This window comes from Chiloscyllium punctatum, chromosome 32, assembly GCF_047496795.1.
Source record: "Chiloscyllium punctatum isolate Juve2018m chromosome 32, sChiPun1.3, whole genome shotgun sequence".
In the NCBI taxonomy this organism is placed as follows: Eukaryota; Metazoa; Chordata; class Chondrichthyes; order Orectolobiformes; family Hemiscylliidae; genus Chiloscyllium; species Chiloscyllium punctatum.
In genome coordinates this window covers 45,739,154-45,763,113 of record NC_092770.1, presented here as the reverse complement: position 1 = coordinate 45,763,113, position 23,960 = coordinate 45,739,154, and the positions used below count along the sequence as shown (strand labels likewise).

The 23,960-nt window shown below is 40.8% G+C and overlaps 1 protein-coding gene across 2 annotated transcripts in view; it reads left to right on the top strand.

The window, feature by feature from the left end:
* Positions 1-23,960, top strand: part of LOC140458133 (voltage-dependent L-type calcium channel subunit alpha-1C-like) — a 703,829-nt gene that overhangs the window by 238,235 nt on the left and 441,634 nt on the right. For both annotated transcript variants that reach the window (XM_072552243.1, XM_072552244.1), the window contains exon 6: positions 19,433-19,585. In XM_072552243.1, coding sequence (XP_072408344.1) covers positions 19,433-19,585 — 153 coding nt within the window. The remainder of the gene's footprint in view (positions 1-19,432; positions 19,586-23,960) is intronic.

Below are 23,960 nucleotides of genomic sequence, written 5' to 3'. Positions count from 1 at the left end.
AGCACCCTTCAGGGTACATTGGACCTGCACGCCTAGATCTCTCTGCCCATCAACTTTTCCCAAGGCTCTTCCATTCATTGTATAATTCGCTCTAGAATTAGACTTGCCTCACATTAACCTTCTGAATTCCCTCTTATTGTTTGAAGGAAGCTCTTTAAAAAATGAAAGTAAGCATTCTTTCACCTTAAGAATAATTGGCTGCTGAATGTTACAAATGAAATGTAATTCTTTTAAAATTTACTTTGCTCTGTCTGTGAACATAAATTCATACAGTGCATTGATTTAGTGTTAACTTTGATCTGTATATGGTATGTTATCTAATTAACACTGAAACTACTTGTTAACTAAATACCATGTCCCTAATTAAATGCAATTCTCTTAAAGGGAGTGACTAGCTTAGTTTAAAGACAAGTCATGACAGGAGACCTCAGACCTCTAGTGTTCTCCTCTTGTGCAATGTGGGAAATAAGGGACGCTTTCAGTGTCCCTGATGGCAATGTGTGCAAGAAGTGTGTTCAGCTGCAGCAATCATTTAACTGCTTTTTGTGCTGGAGCTGATGGTGAATTCACTGTGGAGCATCCGCAATGCTGAGAATATTGTGGATAGCATGTTCAGTGAGGTGGGTCACACTGAATGTGAGGATTACACAGGCAGAAAGGGAATGGATAACCATCAAGCAAAGTAAAAGGCTCTGGAAGGAAGCGCCGGAGTCCCCAGTGGTAATTCTCCTCTAAAACAAATATACCGCTTTGAACCTTGTGGTGGGAAGGGGATGGCTCTCGGGAATGCAGCATCAGCCAAGATCACAGCACCACAGTTGGCTCTGCTGCACAGAAGGCAAGATAAATGAACAGCAAGGCTGTAGTGATAGGGGATCCATAGTCAGGAGTGCTTTTGGGCAGGCGCTTCTGTGGCTGCAAATGAGAATCCAGGATGGTATGTTACCTCCCTGGTGCCAGGGTCAAGAATGTCATTGAGTAGCTGCCGGACATTCTGGAGTCAGGTGGTGAACAGTCAGTGGTTTTGGTACACATAGGTACCAACAACATAGGTAAACACAGGGAAGACACCCTGAAAGCTGAATATAGGAAGTTAGGAGATAAATTAAAATGCAAGCCCTTGAATGCAGTGCACATATTAGTAAGAGCAGGAATAAGAGGATAGGTCAGATGAATGTGTCATTGGAAAACTGGTATATCAGGGATGGGCTTAGATTCTTGAGGCATTGGGGAAGATGCGACCTGTACAAGCCTGACAGATTGCATCTGGTCAGAGCTGGGACAAAAATCCTTATGAGGGCTTTTGCTTGTTCCATTAGTGAGGTTTTCAACTAGTATGGCTGTGGAATGGGAATCGAAGTGTATGCGTAGACAGGACAGATTAATATCAGGAATTGGGGGGGAGAACATAGGTTTGTGATGTAGTTAGTGATTTGGAAAAACAAAAGAAATGAGGATTAAAAAACATCCCAGATAAAGAAATTAGCATTGGTTGAGCTGTTTCTATTTCAATGCAAGGAACATTGTGGATGAACTACGGGTACAGATACATACATGGCAGCACAATCTTGTTGCAATAATGGAGACCTGGTGAAAGGAAAGGCAAATTGGCAGTTCAATATCCCTGGATATAGAATTTTCAGGCAGAATAGAGTATGTGACAAAAATGAGGGAGGTAGCAGTATTGGTTTAAAAACTCAGTTAGTTGTGAGAAAGGGTAATATACTAAATGGGTTAATGAATGATGTTTTACGGGTTGAGTTTAGTAATTAAAAACGGGGCAGTCACACTGCTAGTATATTACAGACCCCCAAATAATGAGAGGGTGATAGAAGAACATATATGTAGACAAATGTCTGCCTGCAGGAATGAGGACTATAATAGTAGGAGACTGTAACTATTCCAATATCGGCTTGGTTTCAAACAATGTAAGTGACATTGTGGGTGAAAAAATCCTGAACTGTGATCAGGAAGATGTCTTTAAACAATTTGTGGCAAGCCAATAAGAGAATACACAATTCTGGATTTTGGTTTGGGAAATGAAGATGGGCAAGTAAGTGAAATGACAGTGAGTGACCATTCAGGGAAAGTGACCACAGTTTGGTTAGATTTAGTATTATTGTGAAAAAGGACAAAGATAAATCAGGAATAAAAGTCTTAAATTGGGGGATGGTAAATTTTACAAAACTGATGTTATGGACCAGACCCCTCAAATTATTTTAAGAATGTAGCCTAGACTCTATCTTTTCCTTATGTTAAAAGCAAATGTACAGTCCTGTTTTCCAATGCAATTTAATTGGTCAAACTACTCGATGTTAAGCAAAACAGATGTATTCAAACACTATAGTTAAAAGAAAACAAAAGAAAGAAGAACTTCGGTTTTCCAAGAGAGTTACATTATTCTAACAGAATAACTACTACTAATTAACTGTTTCAACATAGTAACATCCCACAAACACACCCTTGGCAAAAAGGCAAATTCAGAAATCAGATTTTCTCACATGCAACACTTGTAATCGAAAGAGAGGAAAAAAAGTTTCGACTTCTTCAAGTCTCCAGCAGCTTCTGCTGAGTCTAAAAGCTTAAAGAAAAGCGGTAAATTCTGGTTGGTGAGAGCTGGCTACCCATCCAGGCTGCTTACATTGTTCCAACTTTTTTAAAAAAACCAAGGCCCCACAAGCTGTTTCCATTCCACAGCATGCACACTCGCCTCTCATTCAATCACTTATAAGAAACCAGGACAAAATACAGCTCTTAAAGCCACAACATCATCTCATTGAGAAGTTTTGTTTGAAATGGACTGGACAGGACTGCTAACGGATAAATTAGTGGTCAAATAGTGTGAGGCATGAAAAAGCAAGATCCTTAGAGCACAAAGCAGACATGCCATTGGAAGGGAAAAGGTTGAGATTCTGAAGGGAGATTACCGAGAGTTAGGTAGAATTTTAAAAAGGAGGTCATCAAGGGTAGTAATATCTGGATTACTCCCAGTGCTACGAAATAGTGAGGACAGGAATAGGAGGATAGAGCAGATGAATGCATGGCTGAGGAGCTGGTGTATGGGAGAAGGATTCACATTTTTGGATCATTGGAATCTCTTTTGGGGTAGAAGTGACCTGTACAAGAAGGACGGATTGCACCTAAATTGGAAGGGGACTAATATACTGGCAGGGAAATTTGCTAGAACTGCTAGGGAGGATTTAAACTAGTAAAGTGGGGGGTGGGACCCAGGGAGATAGTGAGGAAAGAGATCGATCTGAGACAGGTACAGCTGAGAACAGAAGTGAGTCAAACAGTCAGGGCGGCAGGGACAAGGTAGGACTAATAAATTAAACTGCATTTATTTCAATGCAAGGGGCCTAACGGGGAAGGCAGATTAACTCAGGGCATGGTTAGGAACATGGGACTGGGATATCATAGCAATTACGGAAACATGGCTCAGAGATGGGCAGGACTGGGAGGTGAATGTTCTAGGATACAAATGCTACAGGAAGGATAGAAAGGGAGGCAAAAGAGGAGGGGGAGTGGCATTTTTGATAAGGGATAGCATTACAGCTGTGCTGAGGGAGGATATTCCCGGAAATACATCCAGGGAAGTTGTTTGGGTGGAACTGAGAAATAAGAAAGGGATGATCACCTTATTGGGATTGTATTATAGACCCCCCAATAGTCAGAGGGAAATTGAGAAACAAACTTGTAAGGAGATCTCGGCTATCTGTAAGAATAATAGGGTGGTTATGGTAGGGGATTTTAACTTTCCAAACCTCAACTGGGACTTCCATAGTGTTAAAGGTTTAGATGGAGAGGAATTTGTTAAGTGTGTACAAGACAATTTTCTGATTCAGTATGTGGATGTATCTACTAGAGAAGGTTTTCTAGTAGGTAAAACATGACCTACTCTTGGGAAATAAGGCAGGGCAGGTGACTGAGGTGTCAGTGGGGGAGCACTTTGTGGCCAGTGACCATAATTCTATTCATTTTAAAATAGTGATGGAAAAGGATAGACCAGATCTAAAAGTTGAAGTTCTAAATTGGAGAAAGGCCAATTTTGACGGTATAAGGCAAGAACTTTCAAAAGCTGATTGGAGGCAGATGTTCGCAGGTAAAGGGATGGCTGGAAAATGGGAAACCTTCAGAAATGAGATAACAAGAATCCAGAGAACGTATATTCCTGTCAGGGTGAAAGGGAATTCTGGTAACTATAGGGAATGCTGGATGACTAATGAAATTGAGGGTTTGGTTAAGAAAAAGAAGGAAGCATATGTCAGGTATAGACAGGATAGATCGAGTGAATCCTTAGAAGAGTATAAAGAAAGTAGGAGTATACTTAAGAGGGAAATCAGGAGGGCAAAACAGGGACATGAGATAGCTTTGGCAAATAGAATTAAGAAGAATCCAAAGGGGTTTTACAAATACATTAAGGACAAAAGGGTAACTAGGGAGACAATAGGGCCCCTCAAAGATCAGCAAGGTGACCTTTGTGTGGAGCCACAGAAAATGGGGGAGATACTAAATGAATATTTTGCATCAGTATTTACTGTGGAAAAGGATATGGAAGATATAGACTGTAGGGAAATAGATGGTGACATCTTGCAAAATATCCAGATTACAGAAGAGGAAGTGCTGGATGTCTTGAAATGGTTAAAAGTGGATAAATCCCCAGGACCTGATCAGGTGTACCTGAGAACTCTGTAGGAAGCTAGAGAAGTGATTGCTGGGCCTCTTGCTGAGATATTTGTATCATCGATAGTCACAGGTGAGATGCCAGAAGACTGGAGGTTGGCAAACATGGTGCCACTGTTTAAGGGTGGTAAGGACAAGCCAGGAAACTATAGACCAGTGAGCCTGACCTTGGTGGTGGGCAAGTTGTTGGAGGGAATCCTGAGGGACAGGATGTACATGTATTTGGAAAGGCAAGGACTGATTCGGGATAGTCAACATGGTTTTGTGAGTGGGAAATCATGTCTCACAAACTTCATTGAGTTTTTTGATGAAGTGACAAAGAGGATTGATGAGGGCAGAGCAGTAGATATGATCTATACTGACTTCAGTAAGGCATTCGACAAGGTTCCCCATGAGAGACTGATTAGCAAGGTTAGATCTCACGGAATACAGAGAGAACTAGCCATTTGGATACAGAACTGGCTCAAAGGTAGAAGACAGAGGGTGGTGGTGGAGGGTTGTTTTTCCAGAGTGGAGACCTGTGGCCAGTGGAGTGCCACAAGGATCGGTGCTGGGCCCTCTACCTTTTGTCATTTACATAAATGATTTGGATGCGAACATAAGAGGTACAGTTAGTAAGTTTGCAGATGACACCAAAATTGGAGGTGTAGTGGACAGCGAAGAGGGTTACCTCAGATTACAACAGGATCTTGACCAGATGGGCCAGTGGGCTGAGGAGTGGCAGATGGAGTTTCATTAAGATAAATGCTTGGTGCTGCATTTTGGGAAAGCAAATCTTAGCAGGACTTATACACTTAATGGTCAGGTCCTAGGGAGTGTTGCTGAACAAAGAGACCTTGGAGTGCAGGTTCATAGCTCCTTGAAAGTGGAGTCGCAGGTAGACAGGATAGTGAAGAAGGCGTTTGATATGCTTTCCTTTATTGGTCAGAGTATTGAGTACAGGAATTGGGAGGTCATGTTGCGGCTGTACAGGACATTGGTTAGGCCACTGTTGGAATATTGCGTGCAATTCTGGTCTCCTTCCTATCGGAAAGATGTTGTGAAACTTGAAAGGGTTCAGAAAAGATTCACATGGATGTTGCCAGGGTTGGAGGATCTGAGCTACAGGGAGAGGCTGAACAGGCTGAGGCTGTTTTCCCTGGAGCGTCAGAGGCTGAGGGGTGACCTTATTGAGGTTTACAAAATTATGAGGGGCATGGATAGGGTAAATAGGCAAAGTCTTTTCCCTGGGGTTGGGGAGTCCAGAACTAGAGGGCATAGGTTTAGGGTGAGAGGGGAAAGATATAAAAGAGACCCAAGGGGCAACGTTTTCACACAGAGGGCGGTATGTGTATGGAATGAGCTGCCAGAGGAGGTGGTGGAGGCTGGTACAATTGCAACATTTAAGAGGCATTTGGATGGGTATATGAATAGGAAGGGTTCGGAGGGATATGGTCCGGATGCTGGCAGGAGGGACTAGATTGGTTTGGGATACCTGGTCGGCATGGATAGGTTGGACCGAAGGGTCTGTTTCCATGCTGTATATCTCTATGACTCTATGTCCCCTCCAAAAATATGAATGGTACTGCTAAAGCTAGACCCCATGGCTGTCCAGAAAATTATGGGGAAGATTAAACAAAAAGAAAACTTATGATAGTCACAAAAAACTCAATACTGCAGACAACCTAGAGGAATATAGAAAGTACAGGGATTAAATAAAGAAAGGAATCAAGAAATCAAAGAGAAAAAATATTAGCAAGCAAGATAAAGGAAAACCCAAATATGTTTTACCAGTATATAAACAGCAAAAGGATAGTGTGAAGATGCAGAGGAAATATGAAGAATTTTTAAGTTTTATTGTCCCGAATTCACAAACTAAATGGATAATGTAGATGTAGTAACCCAAGAGGAGCAGTGTGAAATATTGGACAAAATAATCATAATGAGAGAGGAAGTGTTAAAGGAGTTGGAATCTTTGAAAGTCAATAAATCGCTCGCGTGAGATGGATGTTTCCTAGGATGTTGCAGGAGGTCAAGGAGGAAATAGCAGATGATTTGAGGATCCTTTTACATTCTTCACTCAACAGAGGTCAGGTATCAGAGGACTCATGGAATGTAAATGTAGTATTGTTTAAGAAAGCTACAAAGGAAATGCCAAACAATTATGGGCCAGTTAGTCCTCCTTCAGCGGAAGGTAAATTGTTAGGATCAATGCTGAGAGATCGGATGAACTGTCACTTAGAAAGGCATGGACTATCAGGGATAGTCCGCATGGCTTTGTTAAGGCAAGGTCAGGCCTTACAATTTGATTGAATTTTTTGAGGATGTGACAAGGTCGATCAGTGAGGATAATGCAGTGGATATTATCTACATAGAGTTTATTAAGGCTTTGACAAAATCCCACTTGGCAGATTGGTCAAAAAGGGACAGGGTAATATGTCGAATTGGATCCAAAGTTGGCTTAGTAATAGGAAACAAAGAGTAATGGTCAATAGCTGTCCTTGCAAATGGAAATCTGTTTCAAGTGGTGTTCTTCAGGGCTTGGTGTTAGGACCCTGTAGTTTGTTTTATACATTAATGATTTGGACTTGAACATAAGGGGCACAATTTTGAAATTTGCATGCAACACAAAAATTAACCATGTGTTGGATAGTCTGGAGGATTAGCTGTAAGTTCCAACGTGTAGAAGGGTTGGTGGAGAGGGCAGGGAAGTGGCAGATGGAGTTCAACTCTGATAAGTGTGAGGTGATGCATATAGGGAGGTCAAACATTGAAAGGGAATGCACAATAAATGGAAATATACTGAGAAGGTTGGATGAAGTGAGAGATCTTGGTATGCAAATGCTTGGTTACTAAAGATAGAAGTACAGTTAGACAAGGTTTGAAAAAATATACATGTCGGGGTGTAGAATACAAAAATAGGGATATAGTGATGAAACTGTAAAAGATATTGTTGAGACTACAACTGGAGTATTGTGTGCAGTTCTGGTTACCACATTACAGGAAGGACATAATCTGGAGAGATTGCAGTCAGGATTTAATAACATCTTGCCTAGGCGGGAGAATTGTAGCTGAGGAGTGATTGGTGAGGTTGGAACAGAGAAGGCTGAGGGGTAACATGATTGAGGTGTACAAAATTGTGAGGGATGGAGATGCATATACAGGAGGAACCTGTTTCCCTTGTAGAAAGTTCAAAAACAAGGGGTCATAAATAATCAAAGTGGCACAAAGATTACAGGGGATGTGAGGAAAAACTCATAAATCATGAGAGACATGGATAGGATAAATAGACAAAATCTCTTCCCTGGGATGGGCTAGTCCAGAATTAGAGGGCATAGGTTTAGGGTGAAAGGGGAAATATATAAAAGAGGGTGGTATGGGTGTGGAATGAGCTGCCAGAGGAACTGGTGGAGGCTGGCACAATTGCAACATATAAAAGGCATCTGGATGGGTATATGAATAGGAAAGGTTTGGAGGGATATGGGCCAGGTGCTGGCAGGTGGCACTAGATTGGGATTGGGATATCTGGTTGGTGTGGACGAGTTGAACCAAAGGGTCTGTTTCCATTCTGTACATCTCTGTGACTGTATGACTCTGAGGGTGGTGAGTGTCTGGAATTTTCTGCCTGATTTGGTAGAGGAGACAGAGACCTTAAACTCATTTTAAAAAGTACCTGGATTTGTACCTTAAATGCTGTAAGCTGCAGGGCTATGGGCCAAATGGTTTAGAAAGGGCATCTGTGGGCCTTTGTGTCAGTATGGATAACATAGGCCAAATAGCCCCTTCTTTGCTATATCATTTCTATGTATGTGTGCCAAAGATAATACCAACCCTTGGATCAATGTATTACTTGTCTTCAAGCAGAAAAATAGTTGTTCCTCACCAGTGCTAGGGTGTGAAAACATAAGCCCTAGTGCTTCCCCTGTATCCGGGCCCTTCATTGTCCATCAATACCCCCATCGCCCAACATTTAATAATTACCCACTCCTTCCTATCTTTCAAGTACCCAGAACTGACAACCTGTCATTATTATCATCATTTGGGAATAATTTGTTCAAATAATAAGACACAATCTAGTTGCCACATTATACAACCGATTCTACTCCTTTGAATTTGGCCCGATGCAACATCCAGACAGCAACAACATCCAAAGGGCATGAAGCTCACAAAAAAAACAGTGCAACAATAAATCTGAATGTCTTGAACCAATAATGATTATATACTATTCTCATGTGATTCCTGGTTTCACTTCCAAGTTTAAAAATGGAATGAAAACCTTCCAGTAAATTAGCACTAAACAGATTGCCTGCCATGCTATATCTGTCCACACAAGTTGGTTTTGGTATCGCAAAAAATACACATTGTATCTAAGCAGGAAATAATTTCTCATTTTAAATTGAAACTAATCATACTAAAACCCAGTACAGATGTTGGCAACAGTGCACTTTCTTTTCTCCTCTTGAGATTTTCTTATGCATCCATTTTTAATTTTCAAGGTCTCCTTTTTGGATTCCAGGAAGTCCTTTCTTTTGCTGATTAATCTTATAAGGCGATGCTTCATATAGTAACTTTACCTAGTTATTTGTATTGATACGTAGTATTCTGACTCTCATTGTAGCCGAATTATTGAATAGAATTCAATTCAATAATCATTATTCCTTCATCAACTTAAAACCACAAACAAAATAAAAGGATTCATTTCCTATACATGACAGTATTTTGATTGACACAAGAAAACATTCTTTTCAAATTAACTGACACGCTTCTATGTACAGGAGGTCATTATCCTTAACACACCTACCAGATTGGCAAGGTTAAGCTCATATGTTTCCATCATATAGACTAAAGTATGGTCGATATTGTTATCCAGGCAGTTGCTACTATTTTTACTGTATCTCCAATCTTAGATTTTAGTCTCACATTTAATAATTATCACAGTGTTCATTCCATCCACAGCATTTTGCTCACACCGTAACTCTTGAATCTAAGCTGAAACCAGAGATACCACATTCAGTTGCAAGTAATTAATTACCCAAGTTTTCCTGGCTCCCAAATAACTGAATGTTCCTTTGCTGACAGGTTAAAAACTTTTCTCCCTTCTTTTTAGCTTCCCCACCACCCCCAAACTTGCAACCATCCTCTGTCTTCCTTCCCTCCTTGCAAACTCAATTTCTTTGTTTCCTTTCTCACCTTGTCGCCTTTCTCCTTTTCTGACCGCCTTGCAGCCACTTATCTCGCCCACTTCTTGTCGCCATCCTGACTTCCCTTTGCAGACTCTTTGTTTTGTCACATTCTCCTTACAGCCTTCCCTTCTCTCCCCAGTCCCTTTATGCCTCCTTGTCTCTTCCCACTCGTTCTTGCAGCCCCTCTTTTTAACAACTCCTTGCAACTTCCCAGGCCTCCTTTGAAATCCTATTCTCCCCACTACCTGGTTTGCAGCTGTCTTCTCTCTCTTTCAGTCCCTTTTACAGCAGCCTTCACCCCTCCCAAACCCTCTTGCTCCTTCCTTCTCTTCCTTTGTCCCCTTTTACAGGCCTCTTCTCTTCGCCCCACCCTGACAATTCCAGTAGCATCCTTTCCCGACTCCTGCTCAAAGCACACTCTGATACATCACCCCACCATCCCTAGAAGAACAGCCACCACAATACCCCCTCTCCCCTCGAACAAAACCGAGCAAAGGTACCATCCTGGCCTCGATAAGGGGCAGCAATCTCCCAGTCCCAGTTGTGCACCTCAGCCATGGCAAAAGATAGCCCTTTCCTGGCCCTGGCTTTGGGTAAAGTGCTCCCAGTTCCTGACCCCAGTAGACGACTGTGGTTCATCTGACTACTCTCTCACTGCTGCCATTTACTTTCCTAACTGTTTGCTGTTTCTCCAATCACAGGCTGTTTCTCTCCCAGGTTTGTTGTTGATTGCTGTTGTTTGTTGTTCAACTTTTTGTTGCTTTTGGAGAATGGTGGACCTCTGGTTCTGATGGCCATTCAGTTGCTTGTCCTTTTGGTAAAATCAGATCTGCCTCATCAACTGCTGTGAAGGAAAGGCTTTTCCATTTGCAAATTTATATCGGTGGTCATAGTGATAGATCTTGCACCTCTTGAACCTTTCTTCTTATTCAACTTCAGGGTCACCTGACAAGTTCTGTCTGGAAGCCTCACTAGCTTCCAATCATGGGCCTTGCTTTTCTAATCAGTGAAAATGCTAGGTGCATTATTATTGCCTGCAAAGTTTTTAATCTCTTCAGCTGATGATAGACCATTTCAGAACTTCTGCACTTGTCAATAGCTTTCTTCAGGAAGATACTTCTTTTCCCTTAAAATATGTGTCTCACAAAAGAATCTTTCGTACCAAAGGTGTTCTCATCTCTGTTAAGGTCATCTTTCAATTTCAAGATTCAGCTAGATATCTCAGTACAATTACATACTGACCAATCTTTTCCCTGTCTTCCTGAGATCCGATGTTAAACTTATACCATTCATAAATAGTATTTTTAGAGACTTCAAAAATGGTTATTTAAGGCTTTCAAAATCTCATAAGTTGAGCGTTTATAGCATTCCTTCCCCATAACTCCTAGCACGGTTGTTTCTCCTAATTGTTCAAGTTTCTTGTCCAACTCTCTAGTAATTTATAATTTTGTCACTGAGACCTGAAGATTTGTCAATTTGCCCATTTGTCTGTTGAAGCAGATTCTGGTAAGTTTGACAACATAATGACTTGACCAGGTGTAATTGTCTTGTAAAATGTTTTAAACTAAATTTTCAATTATTCTCTGCTATTTTTGTATCTGATCCTCTCTTACAGCTATCAGTCCCACATTCACATTGCTGATACATAGGATAGATTTTCATTTCTCTATCCATTTTGAAATAGCTAGGGAAGGATGCAGTTCCAAAATTCCTGACCCAGTTCCCATCATGTGGGACTTTTATGGCATGGGAGCAGGTTAGTGAGCACACATACAGTGATGCTACACTTGCCTAATCCATTGTGCGGATGAGCATTTTTAACATCTTCCTGATTCCATGGAGACTGGTTCATTTTGATCATAGAATCTCTACAGTGTGGAAGCAGGCCATTCAGCCCATCAAATCCGCACTGCCTCTCCAAACAGGACCCCAAACAGACTCACCCTCCACCCTATCCCTGTAGCCCTGTATTTCACATAGCTCATCTGCCTAGCCTGCACATTCCTGGACTGAATGGGCAATTTAGCATGGCCAATCCACCTAATCTGCACATCTTTTTATTGCAGGAGGAAACTGGAGCACCCAGAAGAAACCCATGCATACATGAGAATGTGCAAACTCCACACAGGTAGTCACCCAAGGCTGTAGTTGAACCCAGGTGCCTGGCATTGTGACGCAGCAGTGTTTACCACTCAACAACCGTGCTGCCCATTTTGTTATGAAGCATAGTTCAGAGCATGTTACAGGGGCCATAAACCTTGGAAAAACCTGTTGTGGAGTCAGAAACAATTAGAAGGGTAAATTCAAAAGAATTTGCCAACCTCAAATATCATAAATAGATCCTGTATGATAAATATTTTTAAATGCAGATATTGATCATCTACCCTTAAACATTAGGAGAACATTTCTCACTGTTGTGAAAGCGTTAAAATGAAAATACATTCTTTCTCCAAGCGGTAAAGTCTTCTTCTGTATTCAAAGGTATTGAGAAGTTGATATTAATATGCCATCTGGTCCTCATGCTGCGCATTTTAGTGATTTAAAGCCCAGGCAACTCTTGAATCTGTGATTTCTTTGATTGAAAGTCTGTTTGCTGAGCCATTCAAAAAAAGTGTGCAAATAACTACCTGTTTAAGCTTCAAAGACTCCATTATGTTGAACTCTGGAGAGGTTGTGCAATGGCATTGCATTATGAATATAAAATCAGGGATGTACTTCTGAGGCTCTGGTCAGACAATATTTGGAATATTGTGTGCAGTTTTGGGTTCATATCTCAGGAAGGATGTACTGCCCCTGACCGTGTTCAGAGGAGGTTCTCGAGAATGGTCCGAGGAATGAAAAGCTTAACATACGAGGAATGTTTGACCATTCTGGGTTTATATTAAATGGAGTTTAGATGGGCTGAATGACCTAATTTCTGTTCCTATGTCTTATGATCTTATGAACCTTTCTTTTAGTTCCAATCTCAACTGATCAAATAAGCTCCATTGGGTTTGTTTACACAGCTGAGGTGAACCAAGGCTTTGTTTGATTTGTAGTTGTATGAGCATTTAATGGAATTAAAGTATTTTGAAGACGTTTTTGAATGCTGTTTATTTTGACAGATTTAAAAGTAGCCAGTTTTTTTTAGCAGAGTTTACATGTTTATGTTTGTTCGATGGTTTTACAAGATTCTAAGAGCTTTTTTTAAAAAGTGGATCTTTAATGGATGATTGAATCTGTGTTTATTCATGAATATTCCAGAAATTCACTATCATTATTGCAGGTCTCAGATTTCAGTTTATAATGGAAATGAAATGAGTGGGTATGCAAGGGCAGTGGGGTAAGTGGTGGGATGTGGGGACCATGAGAGAGGTATGTAAGATATGAAAGGGCAAGGGATGAGTTATGGGTTTGAGACACCATGAGGGTGAGAATTTACAGAAGACATGTACAGAACTGGGTCAGTTTCTAAGCAAACTGAGGTGGGCTTTCCAATTTACCTATGACATCCATACAACTTTATTCTCATCGGGCTTCCTCGGGGGGGAGATGGCCAAGTGGTACTATTACTGGACTATTAATCTAGGGACCCAGGTAATGTTCTACGACTCAGGTTCAAATCCTGCCACGGTATGTGGTGGAATTTGAATTCAATACAAAAAAAATGGCCTTAAGAGTCTAATGACCATGAATCCATTGTTGATTGTTAGAAAAATCCACGATTTCACTAATGGCTTTCATGGAAGACAATCTGCCATGGTCACCTGGTCTGGCCTACATGTTACTCCAAACTGACAGCAGTTGTCCTCTGAAATGGCTTAACAAGCCATTCAGTTGTACTAATTGCTATAAAGTCTCAAAAAAGTAAAACCGGAAGGATCACCTGGTGTTGACCTAGGCACCAGAAAAGCCAGGACAGAAACAGCCCTGTTGACCCTGTGAAGTCCTCCTGACTAGCATCTGAGGACTCATGCCAAAATTGGGAGAGCTGTCTCACAAACTAGGAGAAAGTGAGGACTGCAGATGCTGGAGATCAAAACTGAAAATGTATTGCTGGAAAAGCGCAGCAGGTCAGGTAGCATTCAGTGAGCAGGAGAATTGACGTTTCAGGTATGAGCCCTTCTTAGGAATGAGGAAAGTGTGCCAAGTAGGCTAAGATAAAAGGTAGGGAGGAGGGACTTGGGGGAGGGGCGTTGGAAATAGGTGGAAGGAGGTTAAGGTGAGGGTGATAGGCCGGAGTGGGATGGGGTCGGCGAGGTCAGGAAGAAGATTGCAGGTTAGGAAGGTGGTGCTGAGTTCGAGACTGAGACAAGGTGGGGAGAGGGGAAATGAGGAAACTGGAGAAATCTGAGTTCATCCCTTGTGGTTGGAGGGTTCCTAGGTGGAAGATGAGGTGGTCTTCCTTCAGCCGTCGTGTTGCTATGGTCTGGCGATGGAGGAGTCCAAGGACCTGCATGTCCTTGGTGGACTGGGAGGGGGAGTTGAAGTGTTGAGCCACGGGGTGGTTGGGTTGGTTGGTCCGGGTGTCCCAGAGGTGTTCTCTGAAACGTTCCGCAAGCAGGCGGCCTGTCTCCTCAATATAGAGGAGGCCACATCGGGTGCAGCGGATGCAGTAAATGATGTTTGTGGAGCTGCAGGTGAATTTGTGGCCAATCTGGTGATGGAGGAGTCCAAGGAGTCCACCACTTTTGGCATTTCCCTGTATAAATATGTGATCATATGAACAAGAAACAAGAATAGGCCACTTAGTTTTTGCATTCAATAAGATCATGGCCGATCTGATTTTAAATTCAACTCTGCATATTGACATTCTTGCCTACCTCTATGATTTTTTTTAATCACCTTCGTAATTTAAAATATACCTATCTCTATCTTAAAATTATTTAAATATTCCACACCTATCTTTTGAGAAACAAAATTCCAAAGACACTCCTTTTCCTACTCTCCTCACCTATCTAAGTCCTCTGCAGCCTCCCTGCCTTCTAAACATTGCCTGTCCCTCTTCCTAGCTTTACGTCATTTGCAAACTTGGCAACAATACCCTCCATTCCTTCAAACAGATTGTTAATGTACAATGTAAATAATTGTGGTCACAACACTCATCTCTGTGGGACTCTATTAGTACCATCCTCAAAAGGACCTCTTTATCTTCTATATACTCTCTATATCTTCAGTCAGTCAGCTAATCCTCTATCCATCCCAAATCTTGCTCCTAACAATGAGCTTTTATCTTATTTAGCAGCCTTCTTTGTGGCTCTTTCTAAAAGGCCTTTTGGAAAGCCAAATAGATCATGTCCACTGACTCTCCTTTGTCTAATTTGCTTGTTGCCGCCTCAAAGAATTCTAGATTGATCAGGCGTGACATCCTCTTGATAAGCCATGTTGAGTCAGCCATTTTAACATGGTGAAAGTGAGTACTGCAGATGCTGGAGATTAGAGTCGAGAGTGTGGTGCTGGAAAAGCACAGCAGGTCAGGTAGTATCCGAGGAGCAGGAAAATCTATGTTTCGGGCAAAAGCCCTTCATTAGGAATGAGGCTGGGAGCCTCGGAGTGGAGAGATAAATGGGAGGGGAGTGGGAAAGGTAGCTCAGAATGCAATAGGGGGATGGAGGTGGGGGAAAGGTGATAGGTTGGAGTGGATAGGTGGGAAGGAAGATGGACAGATGGGATGGGTCATGAGAATGGTGCTGAGCTGGAAGATTGAAACTGGGGGAAGGTGGGGGGAGGGGAAATGAGTAAATTGGTGAAATCCATATTGATGCCGTGGGGTTGAAGGGTCCCGAGGCGGAAAATGAGGCATTCTTCTTCCAGGCGTCGGGTGGTAAGGGAGTGGCAATGGAGGAGGCCCAGGACTGCATGTCCTTGGTAGAGTGGGAGGGGGAATTAAAGTGTTTGGCCACGTGGCAGTGGGGTTAATTGGTGCAGGTGTCCTGGGGGTGTTTTCTGAAGCGCTCTGCAAGTAGGCGTCCTGTCTCCCCAATGTAAAGGGACAACGATATAGTAAATGACATGTGGAAGTACAGGTGAAACTTTGATGGAGGTGGAAGGCTCCTTTGGGACCTTGGTTGGAGGTGATGGGGAAGGTGTGGGCTCAGGTTTTGCAATTCCTGCAATGGCAGGGGAAGATGCTGGGAGGGGAGGGTGGGTTGTTAGGAGGCGTGGACCTGATGAGGTAGTCGCGGAGGGAGCGGTCTTGACGGAAAGTGGATAGGGGTGAGGAGGGAAATATATCTCTGGTGGTGGGGTCCGTTTGTATGTGGCGGAAATGGAGGATGATGCGATATACACGGAGGGTGGGGTAGAAGTCCTTGTTGCAGTTGGAGGGGTGGGGTTTGAGGGCGGTGGTGCAGGATGTGGATGAGATGCGCTGGAGGGCATCATCAACCATGTGGGAGGGGAAATTATGGTCTTTAAAGAAGGAAGCCATCTGGTGTGTTCTGTGGTATTTTGACATAGTTTAACATGTACATTCAAGTACTTAGCAAACTCATCCTTAATAATGGACTGTAAAGTCTTAGCAACGACTGAGGTAAGGCTAATCAGTCTGTAATTTCCCATCTCCTGCCTCCCTCCTTTCTTAAACAGGGGTATTGTATTAGCCATTAGCCTGTCTTTTGGGATTCTTCCTAGCTCCAGTGATTCCTGAAAGATCACCATCACTGCCTCCACAATTTTTTCATCCATTTCAGATCCTTAAGCTTCCCTAGCACTTTCTCCTTAGTGATGACCAGTCAACTCATTTCTGCAGCCTGACTCTCTTGAAGTTCTGAAATGCTATTGATGTCTTGCACTGAGAGAACTGATGCAAACTACCTCTTCAGTTCTTTTCCTATTACTTTGTAATCCATTACTACTTCTCCAGCGGTTCAATGTTCACTCTTGCTTCTCTCTTACCTTTTATGTATCTTTAAAAAATTTTGGAATCATCTTTTATATTTCTAGCTCACATACTCTCTCATTTTATCTTCACCACCCATATTGCTTTATTATTTTGACCTCTGCTGGTTTATAAAGGCTTCCCACTCTTCTGGCTTCCTACTAATCTTCACCACATATATGTTTCTCCTTTTGCTTTTGTGCTGACCCTGATTATCCTTGTCAGCTTTGGTTGACTCATCCTTCCCTTAGTATATTTCTTCTAACTTTGGATGAATTTCTGCTGTGCCTCCCAAATTACCCCAAAATCTTCTCCCATTGCTGCTTCACTATCTTCTCTACTTGGCTCCCCTTCCAATCAACTCTGACCAGCTCCTCCCTCAATCCTTTGTAATTACCTTGACTCAATTGTGATACCATTGCATCTGATTCCAGCTTCTTCCACTCAAACTGCAGGGTGAATTCTCTCATATTATGGTCTTTGCCCCCAACAGCTTCCTCTGTCTTACACACTCCCTGTCTAGTTGTAGCATTTTCAGTGCATATTTGTGATTCATGAGTTTAGAAGAGTTATTTATTTGGCAATTATAGTGGATGGTCACTTTGAAAGTCAGAGTATATGATGTCATTGATATCATTGGCTGGTTTGGAGGGAAAAATGATAGTGTAACTTTGCTGCATGCAGAGTGAATACCTTAATAATGCTCATACGCTGTTAAACACTTCAGCCTTCTGAACCTTGTGAATTGTAGGCTCAGCTTTGTAATCAAGGTCCTCCACTCACAATCCTCCATGTCCTTTTCTTTCTTGCACTCCTTGTTAAACCCATCAGTACTGAGCTTTAAGACATTTTCCATCTTTGTCTTACATTTATATCTTTATCTCTCAAAGTTAATCCTTAATTCCCAGTCCTACAGCTTAATCATACTAATCATCATGATGTACTGTTCTCCCATTGAAGCCAAAGTAGTGACCATCAGTGACACCCCTTCCCACAGTAACCCCATCCTTCAATGCACTGTCTCCCACCCTTATATATTGAGATCCCTCATTCACACATACTGTCCCCTTTGCATCCCAGCATGCTGCCTCCAATCCCCATTTCACAACTACAACAATGGTCCTGCTAATCCCTCTTGGTTTTCGTTGAACTGGCCCCAATATTTGACTGTTCCATCCTTCTGACCATCTTGGACAGACAGCTCTGACTGATGACCAACTGGATCCCAAATTGATCTCTGAGCAGCCTCCTGACTGAAGTACTATGACCTTCTGGACTGGTTCACTGAATCTGCAGGACTAACCATGCCCACTCCCCGGACTGTAGTGATATGTGTCCTTGATCCTGATCACCTCAAGTTGTCAAATGACCCTGTCCAAGCCCCTAAACTGACCATTCCAAATATGTTTGATGAATCTGACTTTTATTCTTCCAGTTAAAGATCTAATTTCTGGCAATCTCATCCTACTGTATTTTCCCAAGTGCCTACATTGTCCAGGATCCTTATTGTTTCTTATTATGCTTCATTAAACACCAATTTTCGCGAGTACTACTTATGTGAAAATTACATATTTTGAAGTTAGGTAATTGAGATTTAAGGTGATATGTTACTAAAAATGCTGATTTTTTAAAACTTTTATTGTTCTGACATTTCTGTTTTCTATCTGTAAGCTGTACAGTGAAGTTTTGATTCAATTGGCTCCTTTCTGTAATGGGTTCAGGACTCATGTAGTACTAATGTCTTTATTTTCATGGGATTAGAATACTATCACTGTTAGTTTTATTATATTATCCTAATAGTCCTAACATTTTTGGGTGATGTGGGACATTGGTATTCAGACGTTTGAGGTATGACTTTAGGTGACACTCAGTTTGCTGGTGCAGGAGAATTACAAAGAATTTCCACATATTTTGTACAAATTATCAGTTGTACTCTTTTAATACTCTAATCTGTTCTCAGAGAATCAAGCCATAAGTTTGTAAATAGATTTTAAAATTGAACATAAAAATAACTTTTTATTTTGAAATTTTAAAATAAGTCAAAATAATTATTTAATTTGAAAACATTGTTTCTGATATCACTACAGCTCCACACTCCCCACCCTATCCCAATGCTTGAAAGTCCATCCAAATTCTTGCAGGTTATATGAGTAAACTGAAAGGGACTCACAAGAGCTTTACCTGGTATGATTTCTTTGAAGGCATTTTATATACATAAGAGAAGAAATCATGCAGAGAAACCATTGCCTGTTTTTTTCATTTGATGACAGGATGCAAGTCAGTGCGTGTAATTTTAAAAAACAATTAACATACCTAGTTTCACCTGAAACCCAACTGCCATTTCCCTTCATGCTGACCAGGTCAAAGTGTTTTTAGGGGTTTTACTATTTCCTAAGGTTTTTTAAAGCATTGTTATTACTCTAAATATTAATTTTAATCCAAAATCACAAACTAAACTTATCTTTGCTGTAATCACAGTACACTATTTTGAATAAGTCTCATTAAATAAACATTACATAACTCATTCCTTTTGTACCTACATCAGGAAGTGTGAATATTAAGATACCTTATATTATCAGTTTGGAATTGTCAAGCATAAAATTAATTAATTTGAATATCCAAACATTAACCATGTAGGAATTATTCAATATTCACCATTAATATTGACATTTCAACCATCTAAAAATTGCCATGTTTTCTAAAATATAACCTTTTATTTGTTTTACAGGCCTCCAGGTGGTGTTAAATTCAATCATCAAGGCCATGGTCCCATTGCTACACATTGCTTTGTTGGTGCTGTTTGTAATTATCATCTATGCCATTATAGGATTAGAACTCTTTATGGGCAAAATGCACAAAACCTGCTTATTTAATGAAACAGGTAAGAGCAACAGTAATATCCTACTACTTAGAAAAATCACCCGTTTTGATTGTATATTCTGGTAATAAATAGGCTTTTTACTTTTCTTTTTTTTGCAATTATGTTTTTGTTCATTTTAAGTATAATTACATGTTTGGCTCAATGGCATCACTGTTGCAACTGAGCTAGAAGATTAGTGGTTGAAGTTTCACTCCAGGAGGTGAACACACAATTTGGAGTGACATTTCAATCCAGTTCTGAGGGATTGTCTTTATTTTCAGATCCTATGCAAATAAATATAGAAAATGCTGTGGCATTTTTGAAAGAAGACCAAGAGAGCCAAATTGATGCCCAGGTGCCCATATAATTCTCAGCCAGAACCACTAAAAACAGATAAATGAGTTTGTTTTTCCTGTTAGTGAAGTTTATAGAATTTTGCAGTCTACATTAGTATTTGCTTTACATATCAATAATAAGAACTCTTCAAAATGTAATTTCTTAGTTGTGAATTGTTCTGGAACATCCGAATGATGAAAGAACTTTTTAAATGCAATGTTTTTTTCGCTTCTATCAATATACGAGGATTTTGTGCTACATTTTTAATAATAATACGGTCTTGCAAACTAATTAAAAACAATGCTTAGCTACTGGATGAAATAAAGATGTGGAGAACAAGTTATTTTAAACATGTTTTAAAGCATGGTTTATGCCACAATGAAAAAGGAACCCAAGATGATAGATAGTCAAAATGCTAATGAAATAGCTTTGTAGTAATTTCCTGCCTAGTATACTAGATTGTAGCTTATTTCATTAATGGACAAATGCGTCATGCTCACAGTATTTGAAATGACAGATGTTCAGCGACATGCCTGGCAAGCTAACCTTTCCAGGCTGCAAAGAAAAATGCAGTGAAAGGCAGGCCTTTCCTATATAGGTTGTTGTAAGACATTGGTTGGAATTTAATGGAGCCAGCTGGATGATTGGCAGGCCATAAATTTGTGGGAGCAACTATGCAACCCATTCCAATCATAGCTCTTTGATTTCTTACTTAACCAATTCTTTCCCATTTTGCAGGTGTAAATAGTTATTTCCAGTTCTGGTGACTGAAAGTTATTTTCAGTTTTGACAACTTGAAAGCTTCTACCTGAACTCTCACAGCTTGGAGACTTTACAAACTATAACCCTTCTGCTAGGAAGTTGCTGTTCTTCTGCAGTGAAATCCTAATTTTTCTGAACTGAAACCTGATTCTGGACTGAACTTAAAGTTGTTGCCTTAGCTGTTTTCTCTCTATGCTGTAAAGGTTCAACTTTGTAAACACTTAATAAGTCATCAGTTCAGATGTCTTGCTTGGCATTTAAGTTGCATACTTTCTTGAGAATTATGTCTTTAAGTCACTATTGCAAATGAGTTTCAGACCTCTTAAAAAAGTGCACAATCTTACAAGCCTCATTAGCTTCTAAAAAGGCACCAACAGATTGGAAATGCTAACATCTTTATCCAAGAAAAAAAAGGAAGTTAAAGAACAGTTAACTTTACATCTGTCATGGAGAAGATGCTAGGATCCACCAGTAAGGAGATTATGTCAAAATACTTGGAAAATTGCATTGTGATCAGGCAGAACCAGCATAGTTTTGTGAAAGGGAAATTGTCTTTAATTAAGTTCTTAGAGTTTTTTGACAAAGTATCGTTAATGGTGGATAGAGTGGAATCAGCAGATGTGGAATGCCTGTGGATTTTCAAAATGAATTTAAGTACAGCATATTTTGAAAAATTCATTCAAGGAATGGAGGTTGCTGAGCCAGCATTTATGGTCATTCTTAATTGCCCTAGAGAAGGTAGTAGTGATCTGCTTTATTGAACAGCTACAGTCCATGTTATGTAGCTGTTAGGGAGGAAGTTCCAAGATTCTGAACCAGTGACAGTGAAGGAAAAATTATTTATTTCCAAGCCAGGGTGTAGTTGAACAGGTACTGCAGATGGTGGTGATCTCCCCATCTGCTGTTCCTATCCTTCTAAATGTAGTGGTCATGGGTTTGGAAACTGCTGTCTAAGGAACCTGGGTAAATTTTTACAGTGCATCACAAAGATGGTACACACTACTGCTGCCGTACATTGATGGTAGAGGGAGTGAATATTTGTGGAAACAGGCTGCTTTGTCAGGATAGTTTTTCAAGTATCTTAAGTATTATAAAACCATAAGACAGGATCAGAAGCAAGGCCTTTTGCCCCATTGAGTCCACTCTGCCATTTAATCATGGCTGATGGGCATTTCAACTCCACTTACCTGCATAGCCCTTAATTCCCTGTGAGAACAAGAATTTATCAATCTCTGGAGCAGCACTCATCCAGGCAAGTTGAGAGTATTCCATCTCCTGACTTGTGCCTTGTGGGTAATGGATGAGCTTTGGGAAGTCAGGAGGTGTGATATTCATGGCAGGGTTCGTAGCCTCTGACCTACTGTTGTAGCCAGGTATCTGTATGGCTAGTTAATCTCCACTTTGTTCAATAGTAAACTCCAGGATGTTGACAGTGGGGGATTTCAGCAATGGTAATACCACTAATTGTCAAGGGGTGACTGTGAGAATCTCTCTTGTTGGAAATAATTTTTGCCTTAACGAGTTTTGAGAAGATTTGTAACTCAGGTTGAGGTTCTGGATGTAGGTTAGCTCGTTGAGCTGGAAGGTTCATTTCCAGATATTTCGTCACCCTAATGGTAACATCTTCAGTGGGCCTCCGGGCGAAGCACTGCTGATAATTCTTGCTTTCTATGTGTATATTTGGGTTTCTATGACTCTATGTTTACGAACTGCTGAAATGTGGAACCCTCTCTGCTGCCTTCTCTATTTTGGTGAGTTATAAATAAAATTAATTCATACAGTTGACATGTTGCTTATTTGGACCTCAGGTCTTTCCTTTCCCTTTGGGTTTTAGAATTATTTCTTACATTATCTTTGAATGTAGTCCCTGTTCGTTCGACAGAGAGTTGAAGAAGACAATTTTTCAAAGGAAGGAAACTGGAAAAAGGACAAAGAGATTGATGAGCTAACTTCTTTAACTCTCTTCTTTTTATTTGCTCCACTCCCTTCAGAGAATCTGTGTGAAACTATAACCTGACCAACCAGAAGCTTGTTGCAATTCTAAGCTCAACTGAACATGTAACAAATGCTGCCACTTTATCTGTACTCAGTCTTACAAAAAGTAACATTGTTTCACTTATACCAATTTCACTCATTTTCCCAAAACTGGAAACAACTCCTTGTACTTTCTCTTTTTGAAAGCAGGGTCCATTTTTCTCATTTTCAGTCTATAGTCCAGAAAATGTTGTTGCTTGCATTTTGAGAAATTATATACTGAAGACATTGAGTCATATTTTCGAGTGTTAATTTTCAGGCAGTTTGAGCTATTTGAAAGACTGTTTCATGTGCATTCATATTCAAATACAGAGTGAGTCTCTGTGGTGCACAAAAAATTGGGACTTGTGGCGCAGTTGTAGTGTCATTACCCCTGAGCTAGGAGACTCAGGTTCAAGTCCCACTTACTCCATAAGTGTACAATGCTATCTCCTGAATGGGTTGATTGGAAAAGTAGCACTGAAGATATTTTGGGGCACAATGATAGATTTCAAACCTAACTAGATGTTTTTCTTACCATAATAGGAAGCGGTGAGTTTTGATGTAGCATTGCTTATAAAACCCTTACTGATATATCCGGAAGTTCATGAGGTTATGGACTCCTATCATAATGTAACTAAAAATGGGATAACACGGAAAATTGCTTTACGTAAAAGGATACAATTTCCAAGTGCTACAGTTTGCATTCTCAACTTAGAGTGAGGACTACAGATGCTGGAGATCCGAGTTGAAGGGCTTATGCCTGAAATGTCAATTCTCCTGCTTTTCAGATGCTGCCTAACCGGCTGTTCTTTTCCAGCACCACACTGTTCGACTCTGATCTTCGGCATCTGCAGTCCTCACTTTCTCCTAGTTGATTATAACCTTATTGAGAAATCTCTTCCAATGACGCTTACCTTGAAGAAGTTCTCCTCTTCCTCCTACAACAATCTCAGTGAGTCCCCCCCCCCAAGGTCATATTCCTGATGAAGGGCTTATGCCTGAAACGTCCATTCTCCTGCTCCTGCCTGACTGCCTGTGCTTTTCCAGCACTACACTCTTTGATTCTCAAATTAAAGAAACTCTCTTCATTGTGGATATGGTACAAAATTAGAAATTTATTTAGAGGTCCATTCATTGGAGCAACTAAGACCAAAAAAATTCCAAGCCAGGCTTTTTAGCAAAAATAACAAGTGGACATGGAAGGTGGCTGTGATGAAGCCACAACCAAGGAAATAGAAAAACTTGTTGTCAAATTGCAAGGGGATTTATTTCGTGAGTGGCT